The sequence below is a fragment of the Ursus americanus genome, chromosome 18, assembly GCF_024610735.1.
Source record: "Ursus americanus isolate L20-20 chromosome 18, mUrsAme1.1.p, whole genome shotgun sequence".
Classification (NCBI taxonomy): Eukaryota; Metazoa; Chordata; class Mammalia; order Carnivora; family Ursidae; genus Ursus; species Ursus americanus.
The window spans coordinates 7784942-7810102 of record NC_142144.1 but is presented as its reverse complement, the minus strand read 5'-3'; the positions used below and the strand labels follow the sequence as shown (position 1 = coordinate 7810102).

Sequence of the window (25161 nt, the reverse complement as noted above, 5' to 3'; positions counted from 1 at the left end):
TGTGCTCCTGGAGGTGAAAGGCCAAGGACTCTGTCCATGGTTTTGGCATCAGACAAAATTGGATTGCAGTCTCAGTTCTGCCGCCTAGTAGCTGTGTGACTGTGGGCAAATCACTGTGCGTCCATGGGCATCTCTGGGCCCCAAGTTCTCTGTATGTACATGGATACAGGAAGGCCTTCCCTGCTCAGTGATGAGGAAGGAAGTCAAAGACCTCACTCATGTACAGAGCTCAGAGCTGTCTCCCCTCCAATGCTGGCAGCCAGCACAGGGCTCTCTGCACACAGTAGGCTCACAAGATATTATGTTACTCTTTTTATCATCATTGTTTCAAAGGTGCATTCTCAACATTCCCAGTGCCCAGGACAAATTAAGCTTGTGGTAAATGGGAGCTGGGCCCATTCTCTGTGATGAAAACTGAGCTATCTTTTCTTGCTCCCACCTCTCAATACGAGCACATGCTCAGAGAGCAGGTGGGATTGGGGCTGCGCATGGAGACACCCCAGGGCCCAGGGCAGCTGGCAGGTTCGGGGCGGGGGGGGCAGGTGGTAAACGATGGGGGTTCCTGGGTTTGGGGCCAGGATAGAACGATGGCAGGCATGGGAAGAAAGATCCTTGGGAGTGAAACCGAATCCCAAGTGCCGCCCCGACCCTGAAACCCTCTCCTTTTGGGAACAGGCAGTGAGGTCTGGCCCCAACAAGCCTCAGAAAAGAACTCTGCCCTTCGTGGAGCAGGCTCTGAGCCGTCCGCTGACCGCTGCTCGGCCCTGCTTACCTTCACATAGTCTCCACTAGCCTCTGGCTCTCCGGCGACCCTGGAAGGAGAGAGGAGAGGTGAGTGTCCCCAGCCCTACCTGGCTCCCCAGCTGCCAGCCTCTGCCCACCTGTGTGATGCCAGCACCTGGCCCTAGTGTCCCAGAGGGCTCATACCAAAGGCAGGCGGGGGCATCACAGCTGACAGCACTCACTGGAACCTGATGTCAGGGCTGCTCCTCTGCTCGCCAGCTGTGCCACCCTGGACAGGTCCCCTCACCTCTCTGAGCCTGGGTTTCCTACCTGGAAATTGGGGATAATGACAGCCTCTGCCTCATTGGTTGTTGCAAGGACTCTGGGAGCTGATCACTGTTACATGCCTGACAGGCTTCCTGAATCACGCTGTCTTCACCCCACTTCAGGACTCTGGAGCGTTCTTACCCCACTCCACTCCAAATGCCGGTGGCCCCGGGCTGGGGCTTAGCCTCCTCGCCCCCCATCCACCCTACACTCTCTCCCTAGTGCAGAATGGCCCACTCAGCAGCACACCGTGCTGGTGACTGTTGGCTGTGGTGGAATCGATCCCCTCAGCCTCCAGGGACCTGGAGAGGCCAGAGGCCCGGAGTGGCTGTCTTTCCCAAACGCTATCCTTCCTCGGGAGGGGGCGCTGTGAGCCCCCCCCCCCACCTTAAATGCCATCCCTTCTCTGCTGCAGCCTGGAACTGCCCCTTCAACTCCCACCCAAGAAACCCAACTGCCTCCTTAGCATCTCCTCTTGAATGTCTGAAGTCATCGCGAACTTGTATCCAAAGCAAGCCCGTCGGTACCCGCCCCCTGCAGCCGGGCCCCTGAGCCCCAACATCCGCTTCCCATCTCAGTTGATGTCAGCTGCATCCTTGCTGCTTTGTTTGGCCAAAAAATCTGCAGTCATCTGTGCCTCCTCTTCCATTCACGCTCCACGCCCAGCCCATCAGGAAATCCTGCAGCTCTACTTTCAGAATAGATCCTGACCACTTCTCTCCGAGGGCCGGCCCTTGCTCCATCCATGAGCCCGGCGGGCTCTGTGCAGCACACAGCACGCAGCCTTCTCACTGGTTCTCTGTCTGTTCTCACACCCCACTCTGCCTCCACTCCACCCCCAGCGGCACTCAGGTGAAAACAAGCGGGTCACATGCACTGAGCACCCCCCACACGCCCCTGGGCGCCTTCCTCTCACCCTACAAGATCTAAACCTCTCTCCGTGGCCTGCAAATGGCTGGCTATGTAATGTATCACCCAAACCAGAACTTTCTTCCCTTGTGATAGTGAAGAGGTACCATCGTTATGCCAGAAAAACAGGCATCCACCAGGCCATATGTTCCCCAGCCTACAGGGCCTGGCGTGGCCTGGTGGCGCCTGCCCACCGGCCTTGCCAACCCCAGCATGCCTTCCTCACTCATTCTATCCCTCATTCTGCCCAGACACATTGACCTCCTTGCCAAGCTCACTCTTTTGGGGGCCTTTGCAGTTGCTGTTCTCTCCGTCTAGAATGTGCTGCCTCCAGATCGTCAGGCAGCTTGCCCCTCCCCTAGTTTATTTAGGGCTCTGCTTAATGCCCCTCCTCAGAGAAGCCTTCCCTGACCCCCTACCTAGAATAGTCCTTGGTCCTTCGCTCTGTCCTCAGCCCTGCTTTATTTTTCTCAGTCTCTGCCTGAAATGACCATTTTACATTTATTTGTTGACTCTCAGCTGCCTGACAGCTTCGTGGGGCCGTGACTTTGTCTCATTCGTTGTTAAGCCCCCCGCACAGTGCCTGGCACACAGGAGCTTACAGCGGCCTCAAGGAATACATGAATAGTAAATACTCAGCCAGTGTTGATCACTAGCCTTAGGATTAATGTTGTCAGGCTGGGCCCTGGTTCTCTGGCTAGGAGGGGCCTCAGTGTTCCCACCTGCGAAATAGGGAGGAAGGTCAAACATTGGGGAACTGCTTCCTCCCATCCAGAAGCCTGATACTTACATTTAAATGTCATAAATTTAATAAAATAAACAATTTAAAACATAAACCAAAAATCTGAGCGTTAAAAACCACAGATAAGGTGTGTATCCCCAGGGCAGAATTCCACACAGGGGTTCCCCCAGCTCCTGAGGCCAGGGGCTCCTCATTGAGCAGCTGTCTGACAGCCCTCCCTGTTCTGACATTCTAGAGTCCCCGCTGCTAAACTTCCCTCCTGCGAAGTCCTTCCTGACTTAAAAATGGTCTCTCAAGCTGCAGCCCGGCCACAGCCCTTTTGGTTCTGTCTGTCTAGCAGCGGTGGGAGTGAGGTGGAGTGGGGACCCCTCCCCTGCACGTTCACCCCTGCCAGCTTTTCCCGGGTGAGGTGTCCCATCCCAGAGTTTCCGGCTATTCAGTCCCGGAAATCCGCCCACTGCTGGGAACAGATTGGCCAGGACACTGGGATCGCCCCAGTGTTTCCTCCCGCTTCCTGTCTCCTTCCCCTTGGGCCCTGGGGAGGGAACAGAGCCTTGGGGAGGGGGGAGCCTGCACCAAGGTACGAGTGGGCTGGGGTGGTCAGAGCCAATGGGGGAGCTCAGGGCAGAGGCCAAGGCCCAAGAAGCTGCCAGCTTGGGGCCATACTTAGTCCCCATCAGCTCACCCTCCCCCTACAGCACTCCAGGGTCTCCAAGACATAATGGCACCATGTCTGCCCCTGATCCAGTGTTATCACTTGCCTGGACAATTGCCACACCTCCTCACTGGCCTCCCTGCCTCTATGTGTGTCCTCTGTGACTTGTTCTCACTCCAGCCCCCAGAGCCCTCCTGTTTAAGTGAAACTCAGACCACGGATCTCCTTGGCTTCCACCCACTGGAGTGGCCCCAGTGTCACTCAGAGTGAGGGCTGAAGTCCCATGACAGCCTTACAGACTGGCTTCTCACCATCTCTGCCACCCAATGTCCTACCCTGCTCAACCTCACTCTCGCTGCTTCAGCCATGCTCGGCTTCTTGCTGGCTTTTGTCCCCACCTCAGGGCCTTTGCACTTTCTGTTCCCTTGGCTGATATACTTCCCCCCCCCCCCCAGATACCACTGAGCTCCCACCCTGCCCTCCATCAGGTCTTTACTAAAATGTCCCCTTCTCATTGAGGCCTTCCCCCACCACCTATCTGAAAGTGTGAACTTCTCAACACTCCCCACCTCCCTTCCCTCTTTACTTTTTCTCTGAAGCACTTCATCTGACCTGCCATGCATTGTCTATCTTCTTTCGCTAGAATATAAGCTCTGAGAGGACAGGAATTAGGATCTGCCTAGAGCAGTGCCAGGCACCCCATAAAGATTTTTTTGAATGAATACATGTCACACAGCAGCCCCATGCAACAAAGTCTGGTTCTCAGGGCTCAGCCCTCTGTGGCTGGCACAGTCAGCCATCCCTTCTCTCTCCCCTTGCTCCTCCTTGCACTCTAGCCTGCTTCCACTCCCTCTAAAGAGCTCTGCTCCCTCCAGCCTCAGGGCCTTTGCACATGATGTTCCCTCTGCTTGGAACCTCCCATCTCCCTTAGGTCCAGAGTGGTTCTACTTGGCCTTCAGATCTCAGTGTGCTTGGAGATTTCTAGAACATTCTCCCTCCTGTTGTAGTGATCAAATGCAGAAATCAAAGCTTCCACTTTGAAAAACTCAGCTCCATCAATTAATTATTTTTTATTTCATGGACTTAAAAGGCACTTCCTATCGAATATTAGTGGTGAAATCAATTAATAAATAATACTGACAATTGAGCTAAATCAGTCCCATTAATCAGCCACATTAATTATTCAAATAACCAACCCCTTTAATTGCCTGTATTAACTGATTTGTTCTGATAACTGATACCACTTATTGCATACATTAGCTTAATTAATTGGATTAATGAGCAGTAATTAGAGCCCATTATCCTTTATTTCCCCAACAGAGGTTTAAATCTGAGCTTTACTTTCGAGGCCTCCATCCTGGCCCGGGAGAAAGGGTGAGGCTCCCCAAGGGACCCTGGGGAAGAGGCAGTAGGGAGCAGCTGCTGTCCCATCCCACCCTGGCCCTCTCTGCAGAGGCCGGCTGTCCGTCTACCGTCTCTCTGACCCCCAATTTGTTCCCTTGGGCCTCCAGGCCTTGCCATATGGCCTCAAGCGGACACTTCCCCAGCCTTTGCCTCCTGCTTCTCAGCTTTCCCCCCGCCTTCGCCTCTCTGAAGTCCAACTGCTGCTTCTGTAAAATGGGTGTAACTGTCTCCCCAGAGGGGCCACAAGGCTCCTGAGAAGGAAGGATGTGGAATTCCCAAACCCTGTGTGGCTCCCCCTGCTGCCCAGCTCCTAGCCATGGAGATCTCCCATTCTGCCCTTCCTGGGGGACTGAAGATTTTTTCCACCCTTCACTCCGACCATCACTCACCCCGGCAGGAAAGCAATACTGCTCTGTGCTCCTTGGTTTTTAAAGGCCCTGAGCAGAGAGAGCGGAGGCAGAAAGCCCTGTCTTTCCCTGGGGCACCTTGCCATGGGGCCCTTGGGATTCTCTGCCGGGTAGGCTCTTGGCTTTAGCCCCTGCCCTGCCCCACCTCCTGTAAGATGGGCCACCACTGTCTTGAAGACATCCCTGCTCCTTTGCCACCATTTTGTACCCTCAGTCTTCTTGCCAGTGGTGAGCTTGTCAGCAGGTGTTTAAAAAGGGTACCAGCCCTGTGTGGATAGGGCAGATGGGGGCCATTCTTTCTGGGGCAGAGACGAGGCTTCTGCTGGAGAAGAGGAAAGGGGAGGGCATGTACGGAACGCTGACTGAATGCCTGAAATCTGGAGGCTCCACTTGAGGGGGAGAAAACTGAAGTTTGTGACTTGGTCCGGGACACACAGCTGCTCAGATCAGATCCGGGTTGGCTCCACTTCCTTCCTTGCACGAGGCAGGCTCCCCTGGAAAAAGGGGAGCGCTCCAGGGTGGAGATGAGGAGAAGGTGAGGAGGGGAGGGCAAAGAAAACTAATATTTCAACGGGACCACAAGCCCAGAATCGATGTCAAGAAGAAGAAATGGAGCAGGGATGGGAGGAGAGAAGACCCTCTTGGGCTCTGGAGAGGGCCCTCCCCTGGGAGGGAGGAAGCAGCGTGACCCTGGGCAGGGGCCCCTCGTGGGTGCTCAGTGAACTCTTCCATAACGTGGGCGTGGCGAGCGCAAGAGCAGCTCCTTATACTGACGCTGACCTGGGCCAATCTAGTCCTCACCATGCCCCCCTGGCGCGTGCGAGTGCTGTTATCGACCCCAATTTACAGATGGGGAAACTGAGGGTCAGACAGGGCAAGTTGCTCAATGTTGTGCAGTCAGCCATCTACCTGACTTCCTCCCCATACTCCACAGAGGTCCCGGATTCTGCAAACAAGGTCCCCTGAGGGTTTCGGGGGATGTGGCTCCAGCTGGGGGTGGGGGTACAGTCCGTCCTTCCTGAGCCAGAGCAGTTCCCACAGCCTGAGGCATCCGGGGGTCTCGAGGACTGTGAGAAAGTCTCCACAGGAAATGAGAGTCGGGAGCAGCTGGGCCCCTTCGGAAGACAAGGACCAGCCGCCCAGAGCCTGAGGAGGCCCAACAGGCTGGGCCCACCGCAGCCCCCTCCCCTGGTAGGTAATCACTACCAGATGCCCAGCAGCTGACGTCACTCTGCAGGGCCGAGAGGGTCGTGGGACTCTGGGGAGTGTTGCGAATTCTTGGACCAGAATCAACATTCCAAAAGGAAATGGGGTGGGGGGGGGCGGTTGGTTCGTGGCTTGTTCTCAGTGCCTGGCACAGGGCTGGATGTTCCTGGCTCTCCTGTGGGATGCCACCTTCTCCACCTCTCCCTCTGAACAGCCCTGGGAGTGGGGGTGGAGGGGCCTGGGTGTCTGTGATCTAGCAGGGAGGAAAGGACGCTTGGGTGTGACACTTTACAGTGAGTAGGACTCCATTCAAAGCCGCCGCAAAGGAGAGGTCCTCATAAAACGTAAGTCAGAGTGAGGCCCTCCTCTGCTCAAGGCCAGCGATGGCTACATCTCCCTGGGTCAAAGCCAGGTCCTTGCCGGGCCTTCCAGGCCTTCCATTATCTGAACCCGTTTCCTCTCTGGCCTCGCCTCCCACCACTCCACTCCCCAGCCCCCCACCTTCCTCTCCTCCAGCCACTGTGGGTCTTGGCTGCTCCTCGAACATGCCAAGGACTCTCCTACCTTAGGGCCCTTGTACCTGCTGTTCCCTTGGTCTGGCACACTCTTCTCCAGGTATCAAGAGGGTTTGTTCCCTCATCCCTTTGTTCAAACATCACCTCCAAGAGACCTTCTCCTGGCTATAACCTTCCTAAATTGCTACCACCAGACACCCCCACGGTGACCAATTCCCCTAGTTGGTTTCAGTGTTTCTCCTAGCACTTCTCTCTTCTGCTTGACTGTAAAACTCCTTGTCTTATCACCTCTCCCCCATACTGGAACAGGGGCTCCATGATAGCAGGGTTTTGTCTGCTGTGCTCACTGCTGTCTCCCCGAAACTTGCCAGAGTGTCCAGAGCAGAGTTGCATCAGAGAAATACTAAAGTGAATGATATTTCAACTCAACGAAACGTGTCCTCTCAAGCAAGATATTAACCTTGCAAAACCTCAGTGTCTTCATCTGTAAAATGAGCTCCCTTTATCTCCCTTCCAGGGGCATATGGTAGGTCATTTAAGTAACGTAGAAATGGCTGTGAGATTTGTACTTGCGGGAGTTGAATTGTGGCCTAGTGACGGGGGTTGGTCAAGCCTGGGACCAAATCTAGGCTCTGACACTTAATCTCTGTGTGACCCCAGGAAAATCCCTTCCCCTCTCTGAGTCTTGGTCTCCTCATTGGTAAAATGAAGCAAGTAGAGGTTCCCCTTCACAGGGCCTGTGTAGTAGACAGCATCCGTGGGGTGCTTCAGGCAGGGCCTGGCCGGTTGTGCACCGGATCTTGACCACCTCTTAGAGGACCCTGGCCTGACAGTTCCTGTGTGCAGGCATGGGTGCAGGTGGAAGGTGTTCCTGCCTCCTTCCTTCACTGGGCCTCCCCTTCCTTCTCCTTAACACAGACTGAAGGGGAGGGGGTCAGGGCTCTCTGGACCTGCTATTTCCCTGCAGAAGGCTGAGGTGCTGGGCATTAGGGTGAGGCAAGGCTGGTGCTCTCCTATCTGGGATCTAAAGGCCTTCAGCCCCTGTGCTACTGGCCCCTCCTCCCTCCTTCCTCCTCATCCCCATGATCTCAGCAGGGAACAGGGCACCAGGAAACTCCTGCAGCCTCACCTCTTCCCCTTCCTTCCTTCTGCTCCAGGTGCACCCTGCCTCCCAGGGGGTAGGGGAGGGACACCATCCACCCCAGCTTAGACCACTCCCTGAGCAGCCACTGAGAGGACCCCCTTGGGACATTCGGAAATGGGGCCCCAGTCTTGCTCAGTGGCAATTCTCAAGTACCCTCCTCTCTAGACTGTATGGATCATCAGAGACCATTCCAGTCCCATCTGGGTTGCTGAGAGATTGCGGTCCAGAGTAGGGCAGGGCAAATCTGAGATCATACAGGCAAAGCAGCTCTCCTAACTCTGGGAGGCAGGGCTGGGCTTCGGGGGCGTCTGGAAGAAACGTTTAATTCCCGGCCTCCTGCTTGGTCTGGAGGGCTAGTGAGACACTGGGTCTCAGGACACCAGGAGGGGCCTCAATCGGATCTGCTAACCCCACCCCCCTCAGGACCATTGGACACTCTGGATGATTGGGGGATGGAGGGCAGTCTATTTCCTCTGCCAGCTGTTGGTCAGGCCTGATGCCGGAGGCACTGCCAGGACCACTAGGACCCCTGCACATAGGGAGGAAGCCTGAGTCCCAGACTTGGCATCCTCAAGGTTTCTCAGGACCATCCTTCCCAGAGACCCTGGCTCTATTGGAGGGGAACGGGCTGCCCAGCCTTTAAGGGCAGGAGCCGGAAAGGTGGAGTTCTAACCTTCAATACTGTTGCAGACCAGCAAGTAAATCTCCCTTTCCTCCTCTGTAAAATGGGGATGATAATAATGTCCCTCTTCTAGAGCTGTTGTGAGGAGTAATGCCCAGCCTGTGCAAGGACAAGGCAGGGACAGAATTACATCAAAAGGAAGCTTAAAAGTCCCTGATGCTAACAGGGCATCCTGCTTTGTTGGTTGCCCCAAGGGCACTGATTCCCCCTCAAACCATTCCCAGCCTCGCAGGCGGTCCTCAGGCCCAACTCGGTCACTCACCCTCTGGGTCCCAGTGCGGGGCATCTTCGTCCCACTGCAGTCATGGTTCCCCGCGGTCACTGCCTGCAGCCTGGACACCTCCTCAGCCCGACGGCTCCCGCCTTTCTCAGGCCACGGAGCTGTGGAGCTCAGTGCAGTACGCCGGGGGCGGAGCCTGACCTGTAGACCACGCCCCGGGCACGCCCCTCGCCCTCGGCCGGGGGCCTCTCCACAGCCTACACCTCCCGCCGGGAAGGACACGCCCCGCCTCGCGCCCCTCCGCCTCCTGTCTCGCCCCGCCCTCTCCCCATCTGTCAGTGTCCGGGGCTGGGAAGGCCACGCCCCTCGAGCACACCCTTCCGCTTCGGCCCGCCCCGTTCCAACGCCACCTTCCCCGGACAGTTCTTCGTGCAGCCTGAAAAGGCCGCGCCCCTAAACACGCCCCTCCATGCGCCCCGCTCCTGCAAACTCCCAATGCACATCTCAGAGCTTAGGATGCCTCAGAACGGCCCAGAACCTATCAGGCCCACTCCCTTACATACAATCCTTGCTTCTCCACGCCCAAGTAGGGCTGAACTAAGGAGGGGGATGTCAGAAAGACCAGCAGCCTGGAGCAATCAGAGACGAAAGAAAAGCACTTACTCTGTGGTGTGCCAAGCACTGTGCTAAGATTTTACAAGTCCTGTATGTTATTCTTGAATTCTCATCACTGCCCTACAAGGTAGGTGCTATCATTCTGCCCTTCCATCAGACAAGGAAACTGAGGCTCAGAGGAAGAAACAGACTTATCCAAGGTCATGGGGTCAGTAGGAGGCAGAGTCTGGGCTGGATTCATTCTGCAGCTTTACTAAGTCTTGCTCCTCATTGAACAGAGGTCTAGACTCAATTACCCCAGCACACAAAAGCTGTGCTTGGTGTCTCAGGGAAAAGCCATTGAAGAGAGCTCCCAGAACCAGCCCTAGAGTTATTTTTGCTCAGCTGGGCGGGGGGGTTCTTCTTTATTTCAAGAAGCACATCTGATGGGTGTGGTTTGGACAAAGACTGTGAGGGGTGAAAGCTGGAGATTGCTGTGGTTGGGACTGAGGGGTCTCCCAAGGGCACGAAGCACCCAGCTATAGGGCTTTGAAGGTGGTGGGTACAACATGAGAGGTGAGATCTGTGCAGCCACAGGAGGCAGGCAGTTTTCTGCTCAACTCCAGCTCCGCCTTGGCTGAGTCTCAGTTTCGCCATTTGTAAGAGATGCCTTTACAGAGTTGTCTGTGGGGAACATTGGTTTTGACCCCCAGTAGGATGGGTGCTTCTTCAGTGGGAGCCAGGGTCGTATCATCACTGTTTGTATTTTTGCATGAACTCAACTCACCCTATAAGCAAGTTAAGTGGCAACCAGGGGGAGCAGTGGTGTCCAGCAGAACTAAAGGTGGTGATTTGGGTGTGGGGGCGCTGGGCAGGGATCCAGTGATGGGGCTTGGGAGCCACCCAGCTGCTAAAGGCCCCTGCTGGAGGTCACCTAGGGCAAGTCAGGTGGGTCTTAGTTCAGATCCCACTTTGTCATTTGCCAGATGTGAAACCTGACCGGGGCAGATGACTTTCCCTCTCTGAATCTCAACTTCCTCATCTGTCATACAGTAAAAACAGAATCTCCTCCCAGTTGTTTTTGTTTTGTTTTGTTTTGTTTTGAGAATTAATTGCAAGTGAAGGATGAAGCACAGTGCCTGGTCTGTAGTAAGCACTTGGTTAATGAGCAGAATTTTTATTCCTCCCCCTCGATGTGTGTGTTGTTGGGGGGGGTGGTCCTCTCCAGGCTCTATTGGCAGGAGGCTTGGAGACACCATTCGTGCAGGTCCCACCCCCGCCCCCCTGGTGGGCACCTACCTTTCTGGAGACACATTCCTGGGGGCTCTTTCTTCTTTTCTGTCAGCACTGGGATCCTCAGGCTTTTCCGTGGGGCCCATTGCAGAAGGGTTGGGTCCCACTGCTGGGGTGTCCTCCAGGGGGACACTGGTCTCCACCACCACCTCCTTGGCTGCCTCCAAGCCTGGAGGGTTGGGCAGACCTTGGGGCACCAAGTGGGGTTCTGGGTCCACCTCCTTGGTCTTCTGGGTAGCCTGTTGGTCCCGAGCCTTCTTGGTGCTGAGACGAGGCATGGTCCCCATGTGGCTGTACATGTCGCTGGAGCGGGCATAGGCTGGGGGGCTTTTGGGGACAGTCACCATGTCATCCTGTGTAGCCTCAAAGGGGTCAGGCTCCAGATGGGACCCGAGACTGATGGTGGTTGAGGACCGTTTCAGCGTGAAGGACCGAGGGAGGTTGGAGAGACTCCCGAGGCCCTTAAACTTGAAGAACTCTGGCAGGGGGCAAGAGGAGGGAAAGGAGTTAATGTTAGCAGCGATAATAATAACAATAAAAAATACATGTCATTCCCCTTATTGAGGGCTCAGGGAGGGTCAGGGCTTCACAGGTATTCCCTCTGTTATGGTATAACGCGACAGCTCCAGAGTCACGGAGCCCTGGGCTTCAATCCCTTCTCTTGCACATCCTAGCTGTGTGACCTTAGGCAAGTCGCTTGACCTTTCTGAGCCCCATTCGCCACATCAGCAAAATAGAGATTGTAGTACCCACCTCCTGTGGGCAGCAGGAGGACTGAAGGAAAGCATGTAGAGAACATAATAGCCTCCACGAGTAACGAAGATAATGATGGTGATCACAGTAAATGCCTCTGGTTGGCCAGATATGCTTCAGGCGTCACCTCACTGAATTCCCAGCACAGTTCAATGGCACAAGTTTAATTGCCCTTTTCGCAGATGACCAAGTGCAGGTTAGAGCTGTGGAAGGAACCGCGGAGGGGGCATAACCAGCAGGTGGAGCGCGTTTGCGTGCATGGGGAGAGGGGGAGGGAGGCGGATGTGTTTGAGCACCTGGGGCGGGGATGAAATGAGAGGGGGTTGTTGGGAGCCTGGGGGGCCCACTCTCTGAGGTTCTGTCCTTCCTGTCAGCTGAGCGCAAGGTCTTGACTCAGGCGGCAGGGCTCGGGTGATACCAATCTCCTCATTTCCGCAGGGGTGCGTGTGTGCGGTCCCTCCGCCCCGCCCCCAGCTGTGGGACTGCCCCTCCTCGAAGCCACCTCCATCTGACAACCTTATGGCCTCCAGATGAGCGAAAAGGGCATTTTCACTTCCTGGACACCCTCTGACTCCTCAGGTCCTCCCCACTATGTTGGAATATACAGGTAGGATGCTCCCATTGATGAGAAAGGAAACTGAGGCCCAGAGAGGGGAGGGACTTGCCCAGGGGCACACAGCAGGGCTGAGCCTGGATGAGGCCTCAGGGCTCTGGACTGCTGGGCTCAGAGTTCTGGGTCTTTCCTCCCAGCTCTACCCACTCCCTACTTCGCCTTAGCCTCTGCCTTCTGCCAAACACTGTCAGAAAAGTCTGATGTTCCGCTCTCAGAAAGCTATGCCATGGGCCAGAAATGTGCCAGTCACCAGGAGGGGGACCAAGAACTGTGGTCTCCTGGGCACGGGGGTTCTGGAGGAAACAGTAGTGGGACAGGGAGGGAAACCAAGGCCCGAATTCAGGGACATGGGATTGAGCCCTGCTCTGAATCCCTATACGATCTCAGGCAAGTCTCTGGGCCCCAGTATTTTCATCGGTGGAATGCAGTCATAATCCTGGCCCTGTACACCGGCCCCCACCCACCCCCATGCGACAGGCAGAAGGACTCAGGGGAAGCAGAAGTTCACTGAGACCAGGAGGGGACCGACATGGGGAAATAGAGCCTTGGTGGGTGTGACCCCTCATCGAGCTGCACTGGGGCCCAGCGTCACTGCTGCTGGGGACATGGGACAGCATCCCATGGTGCACCCACTCTCACTCCAGTCCCAGTAACTTCCAACCCAGCAACCCCCTCCCCCGCCCCCCGGTTCCGTGTGAACCAGTCCCAGAGGCAGGTTGTGGAGTGTGTGGAGGTCTTCCCTTGCCCGGCCGTGGGGTCCAAGAAAACCACAGATGGACACACAGACAAATGCAGGGACAGAGAAACAGAGATGGGCAGAGTCAGAGACAAGAAGCAGAGATGGAGCGCCGAACCAGCTGGAGACAGAGCTACAGGGGGCCAGAGGGACAGAGGGATGGTGACAGGGAACTCAGAAGCAGGGAGCTCCAGAGAGGGGCAGAGATGGACAGAAAGAGAAACGGAAATGAGACCATGATAAAGAAACAATGCAGAGAGGCTGAGCTGGACGGACAGACAGAGGGATGAAGGGCAGTACAAAGGGCACCCCGCACTCACTGAACTTTCTGCTGGCTTTCTTGGGCACCTCTGTCATCTTGGCAAGTTGTGCAAAGCCCCTGGCCGGTGGGCAAGTGGCCTCTCGAGGCTCGGGACACCAACGTTAAGGTTCCTGCCTCACCTCCCCTTCCCCTTTCTCACACCCTCTCGCTCGTTTCCTCTGTATATTTTTAAACCAGTGAAACTCCCACAGCTCCACCCTCCCCGTCCTCTCCACAGGGGGCGGGGGCCAGGGCCTCCCCCATTCTGGGCCCCTGTGGGCTGCTTCCTTGGCCTTGGCTGGAGGGGGCAGGGGGCAGACCACAAGCCCATGGGACCTGGAGGGCCCCAGGGGACAAACCACAGGCCCCAGGAATGGAGCCCGCTGGGCAGGGGGCTGTCAGGGGGTCTGGCCAGCGGCTGGAAGGGTGCCGGGAGTCAGGCCTGCCCACGGGGCAGTTTGTTCTAAGCCTCAGTGTCTGGGGGAAGGACCGGTGGCAGCAAAGAGTGCTGTGGTTAGGCCTGTGGCCCTGGGACCACCCAGACCCAAGTTCCAGCCTTGGCTGGCTACTTTGTCGCTAGGCCACTGAACTCCCTGAGCCTCAGGTTCCTCGCCGTGAGCGGGGGCATTGCCTACCTCGCAGGGTCCAGCACTTGGTGCAAAGCCTGGTACAGAATGGGTGCCCACCAAGGCGTGATGCCTCCTTCTTAAGCCAGCAGGGACACGGGGATAATTTGGTCCACCACACCCATTGTACAGACATGGGGAGACCGAAGCACAGACAGGCAGAGGGACTGACCCAGGTCATACGGCAGATTGATGGCACAGACTGGGTTACATGGCCCCCTTTTAGGTCCCTTAGCCCACAGCCTGCTGCTTTTCCACCCTACAATGTGCGCGCGCGCGTGTGTGTGTGTGTGTGTGTACATGTGTGTCTTGCTCACATGGGCAGGACAGAGATGAGGAAGTGAAACTCCCCTACACAGGTTGTCCCAGACACCTGCGGAGGCTGTCAGCAGCTGCTGGGGTCGAGGTGGTCACAAGACCAGGGCATTCAAACCCCAGCTCTGTGTACCGCAAGCAAGTTACTGCTCCCTCTGCAGCCCCAGGCACCTGATCTCTAGAACGGGCACAAACGCAAGGGACACGGTTAACTCACAGAGGCTCCAGCATGATTAGGCATGATTACCCCCCCCCAGGCTGGCAACCCAGCCTATGAGCGAGGAGTCCAAGGTCAGATGGGGCCCTTCCTGCGTCCTCTGTAAAAATAATGATGACTAACGTCTTCTGGTCTCTTAGTACATTCCAGCCAGAGAGCTCAGTCCTCTTGTCCTAGGAGGTAAATATTGTTTCTCTTGTCCCCATTTTACAGATGAGCAAACGGAGGCTGAAGAGGAGCAGAGACGAGACAGACAGACACCCAGGTGTCCTAGCTTCCAGGCCGGTGCTCCTTCCCACCTCCCGCTGTCAGAAGAGAGAGCAGGGCCTGCGGCTGGTAACTAGAGGTCTTCTTGGAAGGCAGAGGGTGGCTCCCCTGGCTTCTCTCCTGGGAGCCAGTCCCAGTGACTCGGGCTAAGTGCTGATTGTGTGACCCTTCCCGAGACACTGCCTCTTCGGGACTCAGTTTCTATCCATGACATAGGGTCACAGGAGCTCCCGCTTCCAGGGGTGGTTGGGAGGATGAAAGGAGCAAATGTTGGCCCACGCTAGTCTGCTGTAGCCTGAGCAGCCCCTGGTGGTTGTTGCTGAGGGATGGGGGAGGTTCAGGCTGGGGGCAGATTGGCACAGGCCCAGAAGACCCCCGGGGAGAGCCCAGGATCCGAGAGAGCCGGGAGTCTGGCCGCGCTGAGGCTGTGCTGCTGTGGCTTGTGAGCGCTAGGGCGCTCCTGCTGTTGGCCTGGGCGCCAGGACAGTTGCTGCATCCCTGGAAGAATGAATGGGGCTCAGTGTGGCGGCTCCGCTGAATTCAGAGCCCCCTTTGTGCTGCCTGGAGTGGCCGTTGGGAGTGCGGCTGGGGACCTGCCGGCGGGTGGCTGTCCCGCAGGCCCTCCTCAGCCTGGGTTGGAGGCCGGCCCAGAGCAGCCCGTGGGCTCCTAGCCCTGAACGTACAAGTGCTTTCCTGCCTTCCGGCTCCGCTTCGGCTGGACCCACGCCCGCAGCACCACTCTTCCCCCCAACAACTGGATGCAAGTTTTGCCTCCACTGAGTGGCCCCAGCTCTAGATTGAGCCATAGTGCCCTAGGGAACCCTGCTCTGGTTTCTGTCCCCTCCCTCCTGCCCCTTCCCCCCAGTCTGTGACTCATTTGCCTGCCCTTTGGCCAGGTACTCTTAGGGATCGGAATCCTTCAACTTCATAGTCAAAGGCACTGGACCCAGGCGAACCTGAGTTCAGATCCCATGTGCAGGACCCCAGGCAAGTCAGGTCACCTTGCTGAGCCTTGTTTTTCCCACCAATAAAATGGGACAAATACACCATCCCTGCCGTGATCCCATGGCAGTGAAATAAAACGCTCATACTGCCAGTATTACCCATATTACATTCACTTGCGTTTTTATTTGCATGTTCCAGACAGACCTCCCGTTCCCTGAGAGAGGAATTGGCCCTTCATGTTCGTATTGGCCCCATGCCTGCTATACTGTAGGTCTCAGTCTTTTCCCGGCTGGACCCAGTTGTCTGGTATTGGGGGTTGTATAGGCTGATGGTAAATGACCCTGGGCCTTGTTTTTGCTGTTGTTGTTTTCAGTTTATTTTTTTAATTTAATTTAATTTAATTTTAATTTTTAAAAAATATTTTATTTATTTATTTGACAGAGAGAGATAGCCAGTGAGAGAGGGAACACAAGCAGGGGGAGTGGGAGAGGAAGAAGCAGGCTCCTAGCGGAGGAGCCTGATGTGGGGCTCGATCCCAGAACGCGGGGATCACGCCCTGAGCCGAAGGCAGACGCTTAACGACTGCGCCACCCAGGCGCCCCCTTTTTTTTTTTTTTTCAGTTTTTTAAATTTTAGGTAGGCTCCATGCCCAATGTGGGGCTTCAACTTACAACCCTGAGATCGAGAGTCACATGCTCTACCACCCTGACCCTAGACTTTGAAAGCAGAAACCTGGCTTTGAGTCCCAGCTCCACTGCTTCCTGGCTGTGTGGCCTCAGGCAGGCCACATCACCACTCTGAGCCTCTGTTTCCCCTTCTATAACTTGGGCCCAATGCGAGCCACCTCAAGAGGGGTGCTGTAAAGCTCCGGGGAAATGACATGTATCAACACAGGGCTGGTATGGGCAGAATGTCCACGGCGTACAGGGCCGCAAGCATCTCACTGCCATCCTCTGTCTGGTCTCTCCGTATCCAGTGCCCCTTTGCCTCTGGGACATACCAGCCGCCAGGAGCAACCCACCCATGAGCCTGTCTTCGGCTTCCCTCCATATGCCCCCCACCTATCCCTGCTCAAGAGAGGAAAACAGAAGGGCTGGGCCAGAGTCAAACAGCTGGCCAGTAACTCCCTCTTCTACTCTGTGCCTAAGTTTCCCTAACTGTTAAATGGCAGCAGGACCAGAGGCTCTCACAGAGTCTGGTCAGTCAGTCAGCAAACATTTACTGAGTCCTGGCCACAAGCCTGGCTTGGCCGGCTTAGCTGGTCCAGGAAAGCAGGAAACATTTTCTTCAAACCAGCAAATCAGAAGTCAGAGTCAGTGAGAAATCATTTCCAGCTAGGACCTTATTTCTTCACACTTCCACCTGGATGATCCGGGACCCCATACCGGGGGAAGGGGAGGCAGCCTTCTGAAGGGCTCCTGACTGCCTCTGTTAGGGAGGGCCAAGGGCCCAAAGCTCTGAGGGGAAGTGACTGGCGGATGTTGGGGTTCAGGCTAGGGATGGGAGGGTGGAGGTGACAACATCACCGGAACATCTGCTGAGGCCTCTGCCCACAGGATGTGACTTAGGGAGAGCTCGTGGGAAAGAGGCAGGGGCCCCAGCCTGAGAGTCTGATGGTGGAGGCCACCTGAAACCATGGTACCCCCCAATACTACCATCCCCTCCCATACCTCCCATGGGCATCCAGGACACCTAGGCCAAGTGGTATTGTGCCCTGGCTGTGCCCTAGCTCTGCCCACAGCCCGGATGGGTAGAGTCCTGACATGCCTAAGTGCTTGGGGTTTGTGCCAGATTAACCTGGTTCAAATACCAATGTGGCTGCAGGCCAGCTGCTTGACCCTGGCCAGGTGATGTTACCTCTGCGTTCCAGTGTCCTTAAGTGTACGATAGAGGTGATAATAGTACCTACCTCATATAGCTCAGTGAGAATTGAGATAATTCTCAGAAAGTGATGAATGTATGGCTTGGACCATTTATTTTCCCTCAACAAATTGTAATTACTACAATTATTATTATTCTTTCCCTCCTTGCCCTCCCCACCCCCAATTTAGCCAATGCCTCCCTGCTTCTATAGTGTACCCATGAAGCTGACCCCAGATCACTCCCTGACATGTCTCATGACTGCCTAAAACCCTTGATGGCCTCACACTGCCCTTGGGAGGAGGCTCTCTGCTGCTCACCCGACCCTCGAGGCCCTCTGTGGCAGGGCCTTCCCCCAGAACAGGGTCTCTTGGGATGCCGGGATCATCAGACCTACTTCCTCCTACAAGGAGGCTACAAGGCTAAGCCATGGAGGATAAGAGCCGCCGGGCCACCCTGAGGGCCTCCTGCAGGGAGACAGGTAACAGGGTGCAATGAGGAGCACAGCCCTGAAGGAGGGAAGGTCCAGGGAGTTAGCAAAGCACAGGAGGGAGATTCCTGCCGCCATGGTCTGGGAGAGAGCTGGAAAGAGCCTCACATGTCACAGTTCGTGTTTTCCTGAAACACAGTGGGGGAGGGAAATACAGGAAGACCCCATTTTAGAAGGACCTGGAAGGACAGTGAGAGGGACAGATGGAGAGACCAAACTGGGAAGACCAGGACTCAGGACCTATCAGCAGAGGGCTGGAGAGGAGGGGCAGGCTGAAACGGTGCAGAGGTGGTAGAAAGGACAGCTTTGATGTGGGCTGATTGTTGAGTAGAGCTGGAGGAAGAATCTAGAGGCTCCTGGAGCCGGGACGATATCAGGAAAATGCTGGGGAAGGGCTGGAGTAGGGGAAGGGGGCATAGGGTCGGAGAAGGAGATGGGCGGTGGGCTTGGGGCCTGGCATGGAGACAGCAGGCCTCCAACGGCACCATTGTGATACCCCTGGCCAGACCGTAAGTAGCCTGACTCAGGAGACTCCTCTTCAGAACCGGACAGACCAGGTTCCAGTCCCAGCGCTGTCACTCTGTGGCCTTGGGCAAGTGACTTCATCTCCTGGGACCTCAAGGCCCTCTTCTGTAAAATGGGCTAGTTAACCTGCCGATGGGGCGGCTGATTCAGGATTCAGCGGGAATACCCAGCAATTCCTGAGCTCACAGAGGTTCTGAGTAATTGCTAGCTATTTTTGTGATTACTGACCCGGGTTTGACCAGCTGGGGCGCAGCTCGGCAGGGATGGGGCTCCTGTGGGTTTCATCCCTGCCTCCCAGAAAACAGGGGGTCCAGGGCTTGAAGGCCCGGGCGTTGCTTGCTCGCCGCCTCCAGTGTCGCCGCGCCCCCTAGCGGCCGTCGGTTACCATGTCAACGGCGGGTGGCTGGGGCCCGGGGAGGCGGCGGCGGGGGCCGTTCTCTCCTCCCAGGACCGGAGGCCGCTCCCTCGGCGCCTCCCGCCTTCGCCAGTGGAGGGGCACTCCGAGCCGGGGAGGAGAGAGCTTTCGCGGCAGCTGACATGTGGGGGTAAACTGAGGCACGCGGCAAGGCGCCCCGCAGCCAGGTGTAGAGCGCGGGGCCCCACCTCCGAAGGCGGAGGAGGGGCCGCGGGCGGTGACGCGCCGAGGGCGGCTGGCGGACAGCGGGCGGGCGGGCGGCGGCGGCGGCGGCGGCGGCGGCGGCAGGTGCGGCCGCGGAGGGTGGGAGGGAGGAGGGAGGGGGCGGGAGGAGGGGGAGGGGAGGGCGAGGCCGGGGCACCTCCCCCTTTATAACGCGCCCCCTCCCGGGCTCTCGGGCCGCCTCCTCGTCGGCTCTTCCAGTCTTGCCCCCTCGCCCGGCCGCCCCGGGCCCGGGCCCGGCCAGGGAGCCCCCAGGCCGCGGCTCGGGGGCCGCCCCCCCGCCCGCCGCCCCGCGCAGCCCGGCGGAGGCGGCGCCGTCGGAGGAGGAGGAGCAGGGCACTGCGGCTGGCCCCGGATCGGGCGCCAGAGCGGCAGCGGCTTCGGCAGCAGCGGCGGCCCGGGCCGATGCAGCGGGACGCACCGCCCCGAGCCCCAGCCCCGGCGCCCCGGCTCCCCGCGCCCCCGATCGGGGCCGCCGCCAACAGTGGCGGCGGCGGAGGCGGGGGCAGCGGCGGCGGCGGCGGAGGCGCCTCTGCAGCTCCGGCTCCTCCTGGCCTCCCGGGAACTACAAGTCCCAGGGGGCCTGGCGGCGGGCGGCGGGCGGAAGAGGCGGGGTCGGCGCCGCGAGGCCGGAAGTGGCCGTGGAGGCGGAAGTGGCGCGGCCGCGGAGGGGCCTGGAGCACGGCGGCGGGACCCGGAGCGGGAGCAGCGGCGGCGGCGGCTGGGGGCGGCGGCGGTGGCGGCGGCGCGCTGGAGGCGGCCATGGCAAAGCAGTACGACTCGGTGGAGTGCCCCTTTTGTGATGAGGTGTCCAAATATGAGAAGCTCGCTAAGATCGGCCAAGGCACCTTCGGGTAAGGCTGCGCCCCCGGGGGACCGGGAACCCTGGGCCTGCACCCCTCAGGGCCGACGTCGGGACTCCCAGGGCCGGGCCCCGGTGGTCGGGAAGCCTCGGAGCACCAGACGTGTCTCCTGGTCTCGCTAGGCCGCGCCGCAACCCGCCAGGGCCTGCCGGAGCCGGCTGGCGGGGAGGAGCCTGAGGCCCGTGATGGGGGGCGGGGAGGGGATGCAGAGAGGAGCCTGCGAGGGGAGCGGGCTCTCCGAGAGACGTCTGGGGTGAAGAGGCTGAGGGGAGGAAGTAGAGACTCGGAGAAGGACCGCAGATAGCGGGTGGCAGGGTAGGGGAGTGCCCTGGGTACCGGGCCCAGCCCCGCCCGGGGAATCCCTTTTTCCTGCCCTCTTCTTCTGGTGGGGGAGGGGCGGGCCCTGCAGAAACGGCCTGATGAAACCTCTTGGGTCCCCCTCTCGGCCTGCAGGGAGGTATTTAAGGCAAAGCACCGTAAGACCGGCAAAAAGGTGGCTCTGAAGAAAGTGCTGATGGAGAACGAGAAGGAGGGGGTGAGTATGGGCCGGGTGGGCGGGCCTGCCGGCTCCCCTGGGCACAGGGTTGGGTTTCCACCCTGCCTCTGCTAGGGCTCTTGCCTGAAGAGAGGGGGGGGGGTAGTTTGGGAATTTCTGTATTCCAGGGAATTTGACTTCTAAATTGGAATTTTTTTATTCAAATGTATTAGAGCCTTTGGTATTTCATTCTTAGGTAAATACGGTTGGGGCCAGGAGGGGGAGCTCATGCTTGCAGAGTGCGCCTTGGTTCCTGAAGTTAGGTGCTTAAACAGTTTCCTTAGCGTTTGTTTTGTGTAGGGTAAAAAGAAATTGCACGTGACGGCTTTAAGAGGGTGACTGGTACTCTGCTGAGAAGGAGCAGTCCCCTCCCATACTTCCTCCTAGCCCTTGTCTAGCTTCCCAGAGACCTGCTTCTTAGCCGGGACATTTCTTTAAATAGCTGTTTTTGTTACCACCTACTAAAATACAGGCGTAGAGCTAAAATTTAAAGGTTGAAGAAACTGTGGAGCATTTACTGACTAGCATCGAAGTGTGTGTCAGGTTCCATTGTTTCGGTTTATTGTCTCAAATCAACTCCTTGAGGGGCGCATACTATTCTTACACCCATTTTACAAATAAAACGTCTGAGGCAGCTGTTTTCAGCGCCCATGATCTTACTCTTTTTTTCCCCACTTGTGCCCCTTAACATGGACCCCGTGGCTTGTTCATTGGTCTGTAGTTCACTCGCTTGCCTCTGACTCCCTCCTATCTTTCTCCCACCCAGTTCCCCATTACAGCCTTGCGGGAAATCAAGATCCTCCAACTTCTAAAACACGAGAATGTGGTCAACTTAATTGAGATCTGTCGAACCAAAGGTAAGTGGTGTGGATCTTGCCCCCATTTTCAGATGGGGAAAATGAGACTTACAGCCTAAGGCTTTGTTTGCAAAGTTGGAAGTGGACACAGCTAAATTGCCTCTTCTTAACCCAGACATACGGACTGTGACTGCTCTGCTCTCTCGGGTCCTTTCATCGTAGCTGTTGCTGCCCCAGGGCCTGCCACAGCCCCGGCCCAGAGGAGGCACTCAGGAAATAGTTTTCCAGTGAAGGAATGCACAGCCGGATATCCGAGGGTCCGCGGGTTGGAGGGGTAGAAGCTGATTGTGGGAAAATGGGTTGCACGTGGGATTTTTTACTTTCTTTTTCTCACCCCCTCCCCTGTTCTTCCCATCTCAGCTTCCCCATATAACCGCTGCAAAGGCAGTATATACCTAGTGTTTGACTTCTGCGAGCATGACCTTGCTGGGCTGCTGAGCAATGTCTTAGTCAAGTTCACGCTGTCCGAGATCAAGAAGGTCATGCAGATGTTGCTCAACGGCCTCTACTATATCCACAGAAACAAGGTGGGCGTTGGAGTGGGGAAAGAGGGACTGAGGCTGGGGTTGGCCTTGGCTCCCACTGCTGGGTGGGTGTGACCGAAGGGCCCCCAGAAACCCGATCGAGCCGTCTCGCACTTCCTGCAGATCCTGCACAGGGACATGAAGGCGGCTAATGTGCTCATCACTCGCGACGGGGTTCTGAAGCTGGCCGACTTCGGGCTGGCCCGGGCCTTCAGCCTGGCCAAGAACAGCCAGCCCAACCGCTATACCAACCGTGTGGTGACGCTCTGGTACCGGCCCCCGGAGCTGTTGCTCGGTGAGGACTCCCGAGCGGGCGGAGGGGGGCAGGGGCTGGGCACTTACCCGGCCTTAGTCCCCCACTGCCAGGGCTTCTTGAGCCGCCGGCCCCGGGGCATTGCGTCTCAGGAGGCCCTCGGGCTCAAGGGGCCCTCCTGGTGCGCTCTTCTTCCCAGGGGAGCGGGACTACGGCCCCCCCATTGACCTGTGGGGTGCTGGGTGCATCATGGCGGAGATGTGGACCCGCAGCCCTATCATGCAGGGCAACACCGAGCAGCACCAGCTTGCCCTCATCAGCCAGCTCTGTGGCTCCATCACCCCTGAGGTGCGTGGCCAGGCTGCCTGGGCCCCCGGGCCCCACAGGATGCAGAGATCCCAAGTCTTCCTGGCAAGGGAGGAGTGGGGAGTGGAATAGAAGGAAAGCTCTGGAGAGGTGGCTGGTGGAGGAACAGGGCCTGCTCTTTAGAGCCTCACGGGCCACAGTGCTTGAGTCTCACCCCATCACAGTTCGTGGCCTTGGGGAGGGCATTGGAATCCCTCACGTCAGAGTGGAGTTTCTCGTCTGTGGAACAACAATGCCTGCGTCGGGCTTGGTGGGCGTATTCCAGAAGACTGTGTAAAAGGGCCTAGCGCTTGGTGTGTGCCAGATACATGGTCACTGTTGCTTTTACCTTGGAGAGGTCAAGTTGGCCTTCCAGGAGTGGTCTGGGAGCATCGGAATGGAGAAGTTTTAGTCCTTTCGGGTGCCAAACCAGGGGACAAGCCACGCACCCCCTGAATTAACACCATTTCTCTCCCTGCGTCCTGCGCAGGTCTGGCCCAATGTGGACAAGTATGAGCTCTTTGAGAAGCTGGACCTGGTCAAGGGCCAGAAACGGAAGGTGAAGGACCGGCTGAAGGCCTATGTGCGGGACCCCTACGCGCTGGACCTCATCGACAAGTTGCTGGTGCTGGATCCTGCACAGCGCATCGACAGTGACGACGCCCTCAACCACGACTTCTTCTGGTCGGACCCCATGCCCTCGGATCTCAAGGGCATGCTCTCGACGCACCTGACGTCCATGTTCGAGTATCTGGCGCCGCCACGCCGGAAGGGCAGCCAGATCACCCAGCAGTCCGCCAACCAGAGCCGCAATCCCGCCACCACCAACCAGACGGAGTTTGAGCGCGTCTTCTGAGGGCCGGCTGCCCAGGCGTTGCATTAGGGCAGCGTTCTTTCTTTTCTGCTCTGTGACTTGCGTTGTGGAGGTGATGGGGCATTTGAGTTTTCTCTAGTGCTTATTTTATTTCATCCCCACCCTGGGCGCTGGGCACCCCAGCGGAGCGGACTGGAGGAAAGCGTTGGCTGAAAGTCCAGGAGGGCACTGGGGTACCTCGCCTCGTTCCCTGGCTTTCGAGATGATGCCCGGAGGGTCTCCATTTACCTTGAGACAGGAACGGGGTGGGAGGAGAGGCACACCCCCCCAGTGACTTTCTAAGAGTTCCCAGCATGATAGGAGGAAGGGGCAGGTCCCTCGCCTGTCACCAGCCCTCCTCTCAGGATGAGAAACTTGCGTGGGGGACAGAACCAGCCCCAGGAGTGGGCTGCTCTTGGCGCAACCCTCAGAAGCCCTGGGGTTGGCAGAAACTTGGTTTCTTCAATAGAGAATTTTATCATGTTTCTTTTGTTCAGTTTGGAGACATTCCTGGATACCGTTTGGTCAGTTATAATTAAAGTTGACTCTTTTTTTTTCAGTAAGTGGCTACGTGCTGTGTTCTGTGTTCAGACCCCCAGCTCCTCACCCTCTGGGGTTCATTGGGCCTAACGATTGGGATTTGATTTGTCAAGTCTTGATTCTTTTCTTCATCCCGGTTCATGTCCCTGGACATAATTGCAGAAGACTTTTGTCTTTTTTTTTTTTTTTTTTTTTTGAGTACCTTCCAGAACACTTGTCCTGCTCCTCCAAAGAGCGGGTGCCATGCTGCTCCCTTGCTCCTGTCCCCTCGGTGTCTGAGATAGAGGGAAGACCGATAAGGCAGGGTCTCGGTTGCCCGGGGAGGGTCTGCTGTGGGCGGCAGCCGCAGTGGTGACGCTGCATCTGTGGTCGCTCACGCACGTGCTCGAACTTGACTCGAGGCCGGAGGCCGCAGAAGGCTCGCCGTCAGCGGCGTGGTAACAGATTTGTAACTTGCAAAGACCCCTCAGGCTGCTGAGTAGTGGGTGGCCTCGGGGAGGCAAGACAGAAAGGACCAGAGCAGGTGAAGGATGCTCTCCAGGGGCTGGGGGAGGTGGCAGTGACTTGGGTTAGGATGGCGAGTGGGCAGGAGGACAGAGAACAGTGAGGAAAGGTTGGGGCGTCAGGCGTCAGAGCTACGGTCCTTGGAGGAGAAGCACGTTTTGGTGGCTACACTGGCTGTGAGTCTGAAGCTGGGGACAGACGCCTCGAAGGCAAATTCTACATCCTGTCACAGGAGGAGGCCTTTTGAAGGGGATGCCTGAAGGAAGGTTGGCAAAACTCTTAACCTGTCTCTGTAGAAATTGAACCAGATCTGCAGATCCCAACTTCACAGAAGGCCAGAAGTTAAAAACAAAAAAACCCCAAACATCCTGACCAGTGTCTGTCAGAGCTGCCGTAGAAAATCACCCAGTCGTACAGACTAGGTGGTTTACAACAAAGTTATTCTGTCACAGTTCTCGAAGCTAGAAGTCTGAACCCCAGGTGTCAGCAGGGTCCATCAGCGGGCTCTGCGAGAGAATGTTCCATACCCGTCTCCTAGCTTCTGGTGATGGCTGGCGGTCCTTGGCTTTCCTTGGCTTGTAGATGAAGCTCGCCAGTCTCTGCCTGTCTTCACCCTGTGTTCTGCCTTCTGTGCGCGGCTGTCTCTCTGAGGAGGACACCAGTCGTTGGATTTCGGGTCCGCCTTCACCTGGTATGATCTCATCTTAACCAGCTACGTCTGCAAATACCTTTTTTTTTTTAAGATTTTTATTTCTTTGAGGGAGAGAGAGTGAGGAAGAGA

At 57.0% G+C, this 25161-nt stretch overlaps 2 protein-coding genes across 5 annotated transcripts in view; one reads left to right on the top strand and one right to left on the bottom strand.

Annotated features, from left to right (window-relative positions):
• The window catches only part of SH2D3C (SH2 domain containing 3C), a 28696-nt gene extending 15322 nt beyond the window's left edge, over positions 1-13374 (bottom strand). Inside the window, exons 1-4 of one of the 4 annotated variants that reach the window (XM_045771136.2) lie at positions 13244-13374; positions 11575-11777; positions 10828-11299; positions 773-812 (exon numbers count right to left, since the gene is read on the bottom strand). In XM_045771136.2, the coding sequence (XP_045627092.1) occupies positions 773-812; positions 10828-11299; positions 11575-11620 (558 nt within the window). In that variant the 5' untranslated portion in view covers positions 11621-11777; positions 13244-13374. Of the gene's footprint in view, positions 1-772; positions 813-1053; positions 3789-8976; positions 9100-10827; positions 11300-11574; positions 11778-13243 lie in introns of those variants that run through there. The other 3 variants (XM_045771138.2, XM_045771139.2, XM_087869347.1) reach the window with 3 other exon arrangements.
• Positions 13375-19190: 5816 nt separating this feature from the next.
• CDK9 (cyclin dependent kinase 9) lies at positions 19191-23895 on the top strand. Its single transcript, XM_045771223.2, has 7 exons — positions 19191-19960; positions 20423-20504; positions 21271-21361; positions 21722-21888; positions 22009-22180; positions 22338-22486; positions 22974-23895. Exons 1-7 carry the CDS (start codon positions 19512-19514, stop codon positions 23337-23339), a joined length of 1476 nt encoding a protein of 491 aa, XP_045627179.2. The 5' UTR covers positions 19191-19511; the 3' UTR covers positions 23340-23895.
• The last annotated feature ends 1266 nt before the right edge of the window (positions 23896-25161 follow it).